Here is a 14,444-nt window from a genome sequence, read left to right as displayed (position 1 = left end):
TGTTCAACTGAAGGGTACTGCACCACCTATTATATGAATATTGCACATGCACTTGGGTTTGTTGTTCAACTGAAGGGTACTGCACCACCTATAGCATGAATATTGCACATGCACTTAGGTTTGTTGTTCAAATGAAGTGTACTGCACCACCTATCGTATGAATATTGCACATGCACTTAGGTTTGTTGTTCAACTGAAGGGTACTGCACCACCTATAGTATGAATATTGCACATGCACTTAGGTTTGTTGTTCAAATGAAGTGTACTGCACCACCTATCGTATGAATATTGCACATGCACTTAGGTTTGTTGTTCAAATGAAGTGTACTGCACCACCTATTATATGAATATTGCACATGCACTTAGGTTTGTTGTTCAAATGAAGTGTACTGCACCACCTATTATATGAATATTGCACATGCACTTAGGTTTGTTGTTCAAATGAAGGGTACTGCACCACCTATTATATGAATATTGCACATGCACTTAGGTTTGTTGTTCAAATGAAGTGTACTGCAACACCTATCGTATGAATATTGCACATGCACTTAGGTTTGTTGTTCAACTGAAGGGTACTGCACCACCTATTATATGAATATTGCACATGCACTTAGGTTTGATGTTCAACTGAAGTTCACTGCACCACCTATTATATGAATATTGCACATGTTGAACTTGTGTGCACCACATTACCTATTTAATAATTATTGTGATACAACCATGCAGCACTGTCCGTGCGATATCTTATTACAACAACTGTGCTATGGATGCAGTTTATTTGACCATTCAAAGGATGGTTGGTTAGGATGACTTGTTTTAATGGTTAGAAGCATCAGAATACATGGCAAGTGTATGACACTCAGACAGGGTGTCCTCTCTCATGTCTGGAAAATACACCTGAGAATTTGATGACTGTTCTCCACCACGTGCTGTGACGAGAAAAGGTGAAGTGACATTTATTATCATTATACAGGTTCAGTAATTAATCCTCTTAGCTAAATCAATTGGTTTATACTGATGTGAAATTATATTCACAAAACATTTACTCAAGAGATTGTACATTAAACATTTGAATTGGATCTCAAGTTGTCATATTGTTTTTGCAAAACATGTAAATATTTCAGATTCAGGGCATATAATGGCCTGAAACTCTAGATAATATTTCCACAGCTTCTATATGTTTTAGTTCATCAGGAACTTCTTATACTTATAATGTTTATACTTATCATGTTTATACTTAGCATACTTATACTTGTTGTGTTCTCAAAGATCAAAGATGGAACTGTTTTTCTCAACCCATGCTTGTCTTAAGATATTGCAGATGAGACTTAGGTTCCTTGAACTGACAGATATGTCATCCTGTCTTAACTATGTAGATTGAGGCTCATGATATCAATCACTGGATAGTCTGGTCCAGACTCACTTAAACTGACATATAACTGGAGTATTCATGTGACAGAATTAAACAGCAATTAATCAAATAATTTATGTATGTTGCTTTTAGAATGAGTTCCTATGGCATCAGTAATGGATCTATGTCTGACAATGATTGCATGAAAAATGTTTTCTTCTCGTGTCAAAGTAGGATGCTGAAGTAGCCTGGTGTGTTCTCTTGCCATACCTAAGATCAGAGTTTGATGCTCAACATGGATGCAATATGGTAACTCCATTCTTGGTGTACTCACAGTGAAATTAAAATATTGCTTAAACCATCCTTTCTCAAGTCAAAGGACTGTTCTTCACTGGGTCCAATGTGTGAAGACATTTCTATTGTTCCAAGTTATTGCAGGAAGGTTCAAGAAAAACAATATTTCTGACTCATGCTAAATCTATTATTATTTCAAAATGACTGATTGTTTCATAAGACTTTTGAGGTCTCATTAGCAACATGATGTCATTGTCTGGGTTGGTATGTTGGTATTAAAATAGATCACTAAAGTCGATAATCCACATTTTCCTTGAACTAAACACAGTACTGAGAGAAATTAATCTGACAATACTGACATTTATTTCAGAAATTGATATTCTGCGGATGATTTTTAATAACATTTTCTTGTTATCTCAAAACAGATTTTCTTGAGCAATCATGACAACATTTTCATGAAGACTATAGAGAGAGCTGGTCCCTATGAGACATAGGAGTGATATTAATTTAAGTATTTGAAAGAATCGAAACTCACACAATAACATGCTCTCATGTACATAGTCATGCAGATTTATTTCCAGATTTCAAATTTACAAAAGATAGATTTGAAACACACGTGTGAGTGGACTACACATCTCTAACATTTGAAAATGTCAAGGTGTCATTTTTTACTGATCGGTTAGTTTGATTAAATAGCTTATTTTGGTCTTGAGGCATTTCCCAAATGAACTCAATCTACAAAATTTGTGGTGGTAGAATTCAAGGCTTGCGTTTCACTTTCTGAGGAGGCAATCCTGCACCCAATGGATTGCAAGACGAAGAACTGCCAAAGTCGAAACATACTGCAATGAATGAGAGGTTTTTAAAAGTTGAATTTTTTCAGTGATCTTTTAAAAAGTTAATCAATAATTAGGCTGGAAGAGCATGGGGTCTATTAACCCAGGGTTTAGTGTCTTCTTTTCACCCGAAACCCTAACCCTGGATATGAACGCTGAAGTTAGGTTAGGTTAGGGATTTGATTAATGGCCTAATATGCACTTTAAAGACAGGAGGCAAATTTCATGAACATCAGGTCCAGTGATTCCTGTTCTGTATTTTGTATTGGACACATCTGATGTGATGGCATCTGATTCAGTCGTACATTTCCCTGACCCTTGAGCTGTGGGCAAAAATGTCACTGAGCCTTTGCCTGCTTCAAAGCACATTGGTGACTCGTTCATTAACAAGGCAAGATTTTTGCAAATTTTATGAACTGTAAATGCATTTGGTTTGTCTGATTTGGAACTTAAGTGAAATATTGGATGGTTTTATGGTATGAAAATGTTGCCCTCATAAACAGTAAACTATGGTAATAATGATCTCACAGGGATTGTGAATTTGAGTTTGTCATAATCATAGTTTGTTGTGCACATTTAGACTAAGTGACAGGGAAAAACCCTGTTATCTGTCAGGTCCTGATAAGAATGTTAATTATTAAGTAGAAAAATGTACTATATTATGTCAAGCATATATAATTTTCATGAAATTCATATGAACATTGAAACAATGTTAAACCAATTAACTCTCATGATATGAAAAAGTGGAATAGTAAAACATGTACCACTCACTCACCCAAAGAAGATAATACAACATGGATACAATGTACATAGAATGTTAGCCTCCATAAGTTGCTTTTAGATGTGGACATCATTGGTTCCTCTTTTACATGAGAGGTGAAAAATGATGAGTTATCTAACCATATGTGGAAAGTTAAATGTACCATACTGCTGAGAAATCCTGGAAAAGGCAAAAATGGTCTTTCCTTAACATCATGTGACTTGCAGCCTCCACAATATAGCTTGGTCCTCTGTTAGAAGATGTGCATCTGGATGAACAGCTCCTTAATGATGTCCGCTGCTTTTCTATTAATAGTTTGGAGGTTTTTCTCCAATAGCTGATCTTTCTCACTGAAAGTAACATAGGTGGGTTGCTGTGCATTGTGTTGGAAGGGCTAATCTCTTGATATGGACTTTCTGCTATTGAGACAGAATTGTCTAGAGCATTTACTGAGTCTGTGGACTGATAGTTCAGTGGACACTTGGTGTCTTATATGTGTCACAAATGTAAGGTGTTATCTGTGATATGAATGTCACGCGTTATATTCATATGACCCAAATATGATGTATGTGTTGGATGTGTCCTGAATTACATTTGTTACATGTGTCATGAGTGTCATGTGTCAGACATGTGCCATGAGTGTCAGGTGTTACCTGTGTTGTATGTCATGAATGCCAGCTGTTATATATGTTCTATGTGTCATGAACGTCAGGTGTTATCAGTATAATTAATGTCAGTGTTAACTGTTATATGTGTCATTAATGTCATGTGTTATATGTGTTATTAATGTCATGTGTTAAATGTGTTGTATGTGTCATTAATGTCATGTGTTAAATGTGTCGTTAATGTCATGTGTTATATGTGTCATTAATGTCAGTGTTAACTGTCATATGTGTCATTAATGTCATGTGTTATATGTGTCATTAATGTCATGTGGTATATGTGTTATTAATGTCATGTGTTAAATGTGTTATATGTGTCATTAATGTCAAGTGTTAAATTTGTTATATGTGTCATTAATGACAGGTGCTATCTGTATCACTAGTGACAGGAGTTATAGTGTGTTTTATTTAAGTTTCATATTGTCATGAAATCTCCAATCCTACAATGAGAAAAAATAACCAATCAAATTGCAAAAATAATATCAAAGTATTTTGTTAATCAGTAGCGAAACTAGCTAGAAAGTAGATTGTTCCATAAAAATGATCTTGTCATGAAAAACAATGTTTTCTTGTATGCTAACACATTACGAGAGGAAATACTTAATTCAGCATATGTAAACCCTGTAGTAAGTTGGGATCAAGATATCGGTTTCACCAGTGAAGTAATAGCTAAACACACACTTGCTTAAACACATGCTACCTTAATCCTACACACATGAGGCTGGCAAACAAGAAAACATGCAACACTCCAAACCTTCCACAAATAACATTTTAATGAACACTTGCTTTTTCTTCAAGATAACAAACAATTTGTAATAGCAAGAAAATTATGGGTGACACATTTGGGACTTTAAACATATCCATTTATTACATCACTGGGAAATAATATAATTATGTCCAGCCTGTCCAGCACCCCTTATTACTTCCAGGCTAGATTGGCACCAGTCTTGGTTAAACGGGAATATTCAGAGATGAGTGTTTTTAGGCAGGTTGTACAGTTATTGTCATATATGTCACAATTCTGGCATGGAACTGTCTCCCGATCTTACACAGGTGGTTTCAGTGTGATGGATTTGACACATGAAGCCCTATTTGACTCATTTGGAGGTGGGAACCAGGGGTTAAAGGAACAGGAAGTATGTAATTGTGAAGAATCTTTTCCCTCACTGAGAATGTAGGTTATAAAATGTATAATTTCAGTATATCCTGAATTGTGGAAGACCTGTGAAGGGTTACAATTGGTCAACCCTGCATACTGCTTATAGTAAGAGGCAACCAACTATGGCCTGGTTTGGTTTTGACATGTCCTCATATCCCAGCAGCACAGATTAATGCTCATGCTGTTGATCACTGAATTGTCTGGTCAAGACTTGATTACTTACATACTGCTGCCACAAAGCTGGAATATTGCTGTGTGTGGTGTTAAGCAGCAGACAGAACATTGCAGACAATATTTTGACTGTTTCATGTGTTTGCCTTGTTTCTCCTGTGAACAACTGGCTAGTCTTTGCATGTGTCTGTGATGGTATTAGTACTGTTTGACACTGACTAACTCAGAAGAGGTTTCTCATGAATATTTGAAGGGATAACTCATTTATATTTTGAAACAATATTCAGTAAAATATGGATCATACTTAATGAGATCACATTGTGACAACAATAATACAGTTTCTTGTTCTACAGAGGTTTTCTTAACCTTGTGTTTGAAGTGGTTCACTCATCATGCTGAAGATCCGGGGTCAATTCCACACATTTGTACAATGTGTGCAGCTTATTTCCGGTGTCCACACCATGTTATTGCTGAAATGTTGCTAAAAGCAGCTTTTAAAAAACTCACTCGCTCGCTCACTCACTCACTCACTCACTCACTCACTCACTCACCACACGCATGACACATAATGACAACTTGTATGATATGGTGTGTATTTTCATAAGCTATACATGTGTGTGTTTTGCTGATATTTATGTAACATTTCAAATAAACTTTTTTCTTTTGAATTAAACACATTTTCTTAAAACTTACAAAAGGAGGTCCTAATCTGGTTAAAATTAGAAAATGCTGACACACTCTACCTGAGCCACTTAAACCAGAAATATTATGCTATGAGTGCTTGACATATGACCCCAGCTGACATATAATGCATGTTGTCTGTACACATTGTTTATCATTACGTCATCGTGGTGTCAAGGTCACATGGTAATCCAGACATTTCCCTTATCCTGAAATGAGGCCACAAATTTAATGTTAAAATATGAAAGAAACTTTTGTTTGAAAAATATTTGGTTTGTTCATCAAATATCTTATATGAAGTTTATGTATATTGATTGACAGATACCAATGATTAAATGCTATCTAACATCAACACAAATATTGTGAGCAAGTGTCTGTGTAAATGACTTGTGTTTAAAGCAACTTTGAAGAATATATCAGTTAAACTGTGGCCTTTCAGCTTTGAGGAAGTAAGCCAGTAGTGATACAGATTGTAGATGGAACCCATAAGCATGAAGTGCTTAAAGGAGTCATACTGTGCCCAAGGACAAACTAGCATTTTGTTGATATGACATCATGAACAATGCTATGACATCACGTTTCTTCTATGATGTTGTATTCTACATTTGATGGCAATGGGTAGCCAGCCTGTTTGAAGATTTGGGTTTATATCTTCAGGTTGATGAGCTGGGTAGCCAGCCTGTTTGAAGATTTGGGTTTATATCTTCAGGTTGATGAGCTGGGTAGCCAGCCTGTTTGAAGATTTGGGTTTATATCTTCAGGTTGATGAGCTGGGTAGCCAGCCTGTTTGAAGATTTGGGTTTATATCTTCAGGTTGATGAGCTGGGTAGCCAGCCTGTTTGAAGATTTGGGTTTATATCTTCAGGTTGATGAGCTGGGTAAGAAACAGAATATTACATTCATGCCAATAGCATACTATGTTTACAACACTCGCTCTCACTAGGGAAATACCAACATTTAGGCACTCATGTCCTAAACATAGTATGACATAGGCACTTGTACATTAATATCCTCTGTTTAGTAGTAGATCCTGTCACTGTCAAGGTATGGAACTCTGCATAACAAAGAACCGCAGTATAGACAATTGTTCCCTGTGTTTACATTATGAATATAATTTAGCAAAGACGCCAATGCAGTTTGAATTCATGGTCAGAGTATATTGGCACCTAAAAGGTACACAACTCTGCAAAGCAGATTGTATTAAGGAAGGATGACAGTATGTAGCATTACTAGACTGCAATCCTAATTTGTATGTTTATGTTTATCAACAGACACCTGCCTGTGTAAATTCTGACCTATTTCACTCACTTATCCTTGTGTAACTAAAGTATCAATATGTTCAAAATTTTCAAAGAATGCATATACAATACTTCACAGCTCAACATTTATTAAGTTAGAGAACTTGTAATTGTTCCGAGATTGCCTGCTGCATGTTTGTCAGTCCTTGAAGACAACATGCACTACATGGTATCCTGAAGTGTGGCCATTTTATTTATAGTTAATTCAATTTGTGTGGCATATATGGAGCAGGATTTCCCCTGAAAGTGAAAAAAGGCTTAGATGAGTAGTTTGTTGACAATGTTTTATTTGAGTGTCAAAACACAGAGGTAATTTAAGGAAAGGAAGGTTAACCCTTGAAGATGCAAATTCTTTCACCTTGGTACAAAAATTAGTCTGAAGTGAACATCCTGAAAATGTAGTCAGTATGATCTTAATGTATAATTAGAAACTGGAGTGTTTGATTGACCAATTATTATATTTTAGAAGATCTACTGTGCCAAGACCATTCACGTAAGAAGTATCTATCACAGATAACATGTAAAGGACATATACTTGTTCAGTATGGCAGCTTCATTAGTTAAGTCCTGATCAGATCATTGTGCACCAGCATTGCACATCGATGCTCTTGACCAAACTCACTCACTGTGGGCAGTGGTCATAATTCTGTGACAAACAAGATGATTTTATGCAATGAAGAAATGGCTAATTTATTTTGGTTCACATATATAGATAGGCCTGGCAGTCAAAAGGTTAATTTTGAAAGAAATCTATCCATACATCACATTTTACGAAAGTTAATTTTCATTGTGTTTCTACTAAAATATCAAAAATTGTCTTTGAAAAAAGCAATTTCATGGGTTTTGTTTAAAAGCATGTGGTAATCAAATACATGCTTGAAAGTAAGTTGTCCACTTCAGGGTTGAATGTCTTACACTGGTTTATGATGTAGTGTGTGAGACTGTGAAACTGTTGCAGATTGACCTGACAGACACTGCAGTCTGTTAGGCTTGACGGCAACATGGGACAACAGTGTTTAAGACTGTTTCAGTTGATGTAACAGATTACCTTCGCCTAGAAGCGACAACTAGTCATTGTTCCTGATGACCTGATAGAACATTGTCTCAGTGGAGGAGACCATTGTGTTACCGAGTATGTACACCATTAAATCTACTACTCCATTTGTACGACAGTTTTATATAACAAATAAATGTTTTAAAATTTAAATCAATAAGGAATAAATGAAAGTAAGGTCAGTGTAGAAAAAGATCATTGCATAAAAAATAAAATATTTTTTTTATTTATGTATATATATATATGAAATTGCTTTTGACAGAGATATGCCTGAGAATTGCTGGGAATGTGTATATGGTCTGTGTATTTCTTTACCTGTTGGTACCTGGGAGAATTAGAACAACTAGAGGCAGACTGTTTGGTATGGATGAAGATGGGGATGAACATTTAATGCTTAATTTGTCATATCCTGCTTTAAGTTGTCCTTCATATGGCCTGCAGCAACCCTTTGTAGAAAGGAAATGGAAACATTCCAAATATTGCCCATAGTGTCTTGAAATAAATAGTATGTCACAGTTAATAGTCACGCAGATGGTTGTTTAATTCACTGACTTGGAACACTGTAGCTTTGGGCTCCTGATATTGTTTGATCTGGGCTTTTTATAAATGAAGAAGATGGTCTAGGCTGCTAGTGAAGACCTTCAACTGATTTTAGTCATTGCTGAAGACCCAGAGTTGTTACAGTCATTGCTCAAGACCCAGAGTTGTTACAGTCATTGCTCAAGACCCAGAGTTGTCACAGTCATTGCTCAAGACCCAGAGTTGTTACAGTCATTGCTCAAGACCCAGAGTTGTCACAGTCATTGCTCAAGACCCAGAGTTGTTACAGTCATTGCTCAAGACCCAGAGTTGTCACAGTCTTTGCCCAAGACCCAGAGTTGTTACAGTCATTGCTCAAGACCCAGAGTTGTTACAGTCATTGCTCAAGACCCAGAGTTGTTACAGTCATTGCTCAAGACCCAGAGTTGTTACAGCCATTGCTCAAGACCCAGAGTTGTTAGAGTCATTGCTCAAGACCCAGAGTTGTTGGAGTCTTTGTTCAAGACCCAGAGTTGTTGGAGTCATTGCTCAAGACCCAGAGTTGTTACAGTCTTTGCTCAAGACCCAGAGTTGTTACAGTCATTGCTCTAGACCCAGAGTTGTTGGAGTCATGGCTCAAGACCTAGAGTTGTTACAGCCATTGCTCAAGACCCAGAGTTGTTATAGTCATTGCCCAAGACCCAGAGTTGTCACAGTCATTGCTCAAGACCCAGAGTTGTCACAGTCTTTGCTCAAGACCCAGAGTTGTTACAGCCATTGCTCAAGACCCAGAGTTGTTGGAGTCATTGCTCAAGACCTAGAGTTGTCACAGTCTTTGCCCAAGACCCAGAGTTGTTACAGCCATTGCTCAAGACCCAGAGTTGTTGGAGTCATTGCTCAAGACCTAGAGTTGTTACAGCCATTGCTCAAGACCCAGAGTTGTTATAGTCATTGCTCAAGACCCAGAGTTGTTGGAGTCATTGCTCAAGACCTAGAGTTGTTACAGCCATTGCTCAAGACCTAGAGTTGTTACAGCCATTGCTCAAGACCCAGAGTTGTTAGAGTCATTGCTCAAGACCCAGAGTTGTCACAGTCATTGCTCAAGACCCAGAGTTGTTGGAGTCATTGCTCAAGACTCAGAGTTGTTGGAGTCATTTCTGAAGACCCAGAGTTGTCACAGTCATTGCTCAAGACCCAGAGTTGTTAGAGTCATTGCTCAAGACCCAGAGTTGTCACAGTCATTGCTCAAGACCCAGAGTTGTTGGAGTCATTGCTCAAGACTCAGAGTTGTTGGAGTCATTTCTGAAAACCCAGAGTTGTTACAGTCATTGCTCAAGACCCAGAGTTGTTGGAGTCATTGCTCAAGACCCAGAGTTGTTGGAGTCATTGCTCAAGACCTTCAATGTCTAATTGGTCTCAAAGACTACAATTATTCTTGGTCTCTACTGAATACCTGCATTTTTGGTCTCTGCTGAAGACTTGCGTTTTTGGTCTCTACTTGAGGTCTACATTTGATTTAAGTTCTGCTCAAGATCTACAAATGATTTATGTTAAAATATCATAAATTCTTTCCAAATCACAACAACGTAATTAGTTGATTACGTGGAATGCCAATCAAACAGATAAGTGAAACATGTTTTAGATTGTATTTATGCCTTTCAAAGGAAATATGTCTGATACTCTCTTTAGAAAATACCCTCACATAGAACTTCTAAAGAAACAATATTTTAATTAAACAGTTAATATTTTTATTAATCCATTTCCTAGATTTCTAGCTTATTGATAAGGGCAGTGACAACTGATAAGACTTCATCAGTACATACTTCTTCATGTGGTAATTAAACACTTTTAGCAGAGATGATTCCTTTAACGTTGTGATGGAAATCTGTATTGATGGATTTGGACATGTGAAGCCTGTTTTGATTGGCCGTTTAATGAAAACAGAACAGGTGCACAAGATAGCACAGGAATGGCACATGAGCTAACCAGTCTAAGACGTTATGTTCCATGAACGTTACCAGGAGAACAGCAGACCCAGATATATCTTTCTTGAGACAGGCTTGGTGAATAATCTCGGGGACGAATTAGCCAGCTCCCTGTCTGTAACTCACAATTCCTGATATCATTCGAGTCAAGAACGTTTGGGTGTTCACACAACTGTCTTTCAAAGGTTTATTTTGGTATTTTTAGCTGGAATTATAAGAGGGAGAGGTTGATCTGAGGTGAATGAACCATCATTATCCTTATGTTTGTATGATTTTGCAATGTGCGGAATTCTTAAAGATGATACAACCATCCTCTTTGTTTATAAGTCTGACACTCACCTGTATCCATAGTTTCATGATGTTGCATGAAATTATTGATTATTTGTATTTTAAGTATCTTTATCAGAAAATATACAAAAGAAACTTTCTACATTGGTTAGTTTTCAAACATTGACCAAGACTAAATATGAAGAAATTGCTTAAGTGATAACTGAGAAAGTTAAGTAAACTTTTGCAAAGAAATCTTTGAAATTTTGAATTTTGTTTTGATAGTGAAATGCGTATGTTCAAAAAACACCTTAAACAAGCAAGGCACCAGTATTGTCATTGATATTGTCAACATTGTGGAAACAAAAACACAGCTGGTATATGAAAAATTGCATCTCTGTTGCCAAAAATAATCCAATATTGGGTTTTTGAAGTAGCTGAACTGATATATATATGAGTGAGAAGAGTGCAGTAAAGCAAATTTATAAGAAACAAATTGTATCTAAGACAGCATTCATCAAATATTCTGCATCAAATATTTTAGATCAAGTTGTGTATATTAAATGTTACACAATAAACATTATATATTACACGGCTATTGAATTTTGTACATAAAACACTTAAATCAAACTTAAATCAAATGTTGTACATCAAATATTGTACAACAACAATTGTACTTTAAACTTTATATTACATGTACATGAAACTGTCAGTATCAAACATTGTACATCAGTCAATGCATTTCTGAAAGTAACCTAGAAATATCAAATATCTGTTACTGCAGCGCTGCTTACTTCCTGCCAAGTGCCAAGTGTCAGACATAAGTGCTTCTCCCAAACAGGTCCAATGATTGTTTCATATCTTGTCACTTTCGTCTATTGAACAATGTTACGGAAAAACTGTAAAAAAACATCTCACATTGTTATCAATGCACAGGTAACATAGTGCTTGGCTAAGGGAAGGACTGGTGGTAATTATGAAGATTATAGGGTTATTGATAACATCATTGCTGGTAATAGTGATTATTAGATGATACTGTGATTTGGTCTAAGGGTATGTTGTTGTTTTATAAAATGATAGGCTTAGGTAGCTGCATCAAAGCATTATACATGTGTCAGTCTTATTCTGAGGCCATGAGACAGGGGTCATTTTAAACACAGAATGTTGTGGAATATTTTGTTTTCATAAAATGGAACTTTGATGTTGACCTAATGATACTGTTTTGTTTTGTGTACAGCCCTGTAAGCAAGGCCATCAGTTTAGCAGATTCATGACTGATGGATTTGATTTTGATTCTGTTATGTTTCATCTTACAAAATAACATCTCAGCTGCATCAACAAAATCTTTACATTTATGATTGACTGCTAAATATTGATGGTGATTAAAAGTTTTGGGAAGAAAGTTTGTCTGAAAGTATCCAGATGAAATAGTCTTTGAAAAATCAACCACAAGTTTCAGTAACTCAAAAAAGTAATTTTCCTTCCAATGTTGATTCTGCATTTCCTTTGCTTAGCTTCATGGCAACTTCCAGAGATCTCAGAAGGTTAAGTGGAATTGCCTGAAATTTGAGAATAACTGGAGCAAGACAAATTTCTTTAAGTTCCATATGGAAGCCATGCATCTAGCGCTGAAGTAATTGGTTAAAAATATATAATTAGTTAATGAATTACCCCAGCTGATCACTCATGGCAAGACCTCCGAAAGAGAGAGGCTTCCCATGATGATTTTAATCATTTTAAGTTTGAAAGTTTACTTATAAATGTTTCGAGGGATGGAGGATTGAAGTGAGCTTGCTGGAAGAGTGAAGGCTGTGGACAGAATGAGGGAGTGCTTGTGAACTGAAGCAAAAAGTGGTAAATGCTTTCAACACTGGACTTAATTCCATACACTGTTTCCACGCATAGTTTCTGCCCCTGACCTCTACCTTTTCTCCATGCACATAGCAACCTTCAAATGGTATTAGTCATACATCCATTCATCCTGCTCACTTGGGATCACATTTATCCCTGTTCAAACAGATCTGTCTATCTTTAGGAAACACATTTATCCTTTTTTTAACCAGATCCATTCATCCCTGCTGATCTCATCCAGCTGGAGATCACATCCATCCCTGGTGATGGTGATCACACCTATCCCTGGTGATCACACCCATCACTAGCTATCACATCCATCCCTTGAGATCACATCCACCCCTGGTGATCACATCCATCCTAGGAGATCCCATCCATCCCTTGAGATCACATCCACCTCAGGTGATCACATCCATCCTTGGAGATCCCATCCATCCCTGGAGATCCCATCCACATCTGGTGATCACATCCACTTCTGGTGATCACATCCATCCTTAGAGATCCCATTAATCCCTGGAGATCCCATCCATCCCTGGTGATCACGTCCATTCCTGGATATCACATCCATCCTTGGAGGTCACAACCATGCTGGTGATTACATCCAACTGGAGATCACATCCATCCTTGGAGATCACACTGGTCCTTATAGGTCACATGTATCTCAAAAATTAAAGATACAGCTTTATGGATTACAACTTCTTTTTTATTACGTTGAGAGATGTTTCGATGTACATTCTTACATCGTTTTCAAGCTAGGTGTGATATGATGTTTTCAAGCTAAACCATGTAAGAATCTACATGAAAACGTTGCTCAACGTAATAAACAATCAATTTTTGTATCATTTTTGACTCACCAACTTCTAGAATGCCCATCAGACATGTATCTCAGTCAGTCGCATTCATCCACTATGTGTGATGATGTTTCTATTGTACCACTATGTGTGATGATGTTTCTATTGTACCACTATGTGTGATGAAGTTTCTATTCATCCACTATGTGTGATGAAGTTTCTATTCATCCACTATGTGTGATGAAGTTTCTATTCATCCACTATGTGTAATGATGTTTCTGTTCATCCACTATGTGTGATGATGTTTCTATTCATCCACTATGTGTGATGATGTTTCTATTCATCCACCTGTGTGTGATGATGTTTCTATTGTACCACTATGTATAATGATGTTTCTATTGTACCACTATGTGTAATGATGTTTCTGTTCATCCACTATGTGTTATAATGTTTCTATTCATCCACTATGTCTGATGAAGTTTCTATTCATCCACTATGTGTAATGATGTTTCTGTTCATCCACTATGTGTTATAATGTTTCTATTCATTCACTATGTCTGATGAAGTTTCTATTCATCCACTATGTGTAATGATGTTTCTATTCATCCACTATGTGTAATGATGTTTCTGTTCATCCACTATGTGTAATGATGTTTCTGTTCATCCACTATGTGTTATAATGTTTCTATTCATCCACTATGTCTGATGAAGTTTCTATTCATCCACTATGTCTGATGAAGTTTCTATTCATTCACTATGTGTGAT

At 36.6% G+C, this 14,444-nt stretch overlaps 1 protein-coding gene across 1 annotated transcript in view; it reads left to right on the top strand.

Moving 5' to 3' along the window:
- The window catches only part of LOC137268739 (peptidyl-prolyl cis-trans isomerase G-like), an 85,164-nt gene extending 71,984 nt beyond the window's left edge, over positions 1 to 13,180 (top strand). Inside the window, exon 3 of the mRNA XM_067803322.1 lies at positions 13,101 to 13,180. Within this exon, the coding sequence (XP_067659423.1) occupies positions 13,101 to 13,180 (80 nt within the window). The remainder of the gene's footprint in view (positions 1 to 13,100) is intronic.
- Positions 13,181 to 14,444: the final 1,264 nt, after the last annotated feature.

Source organism: Haliotis asinina, chromosome 16 (genome assembly GCF_037392515.1).
Source record: "Haliotis asinina isolate JCU_RB_2024 chromosome 16, JCU_Hal_asi_v2, whole genome shotgun sequence".
In the NCBI taxonomy this organism is placed as follows: domain Eukaryota; kingdom Metazoa; phylum Mollusca; class Gastropoda; order Lepetellida; family Haliotidae; genus Haliotis; species Haliotis asinina.
The sequence above is the reverse complement of the archived record's forward strand: the minus strand, read 5'-3'. Positions and strand labels throughout refer to the sequence as shown.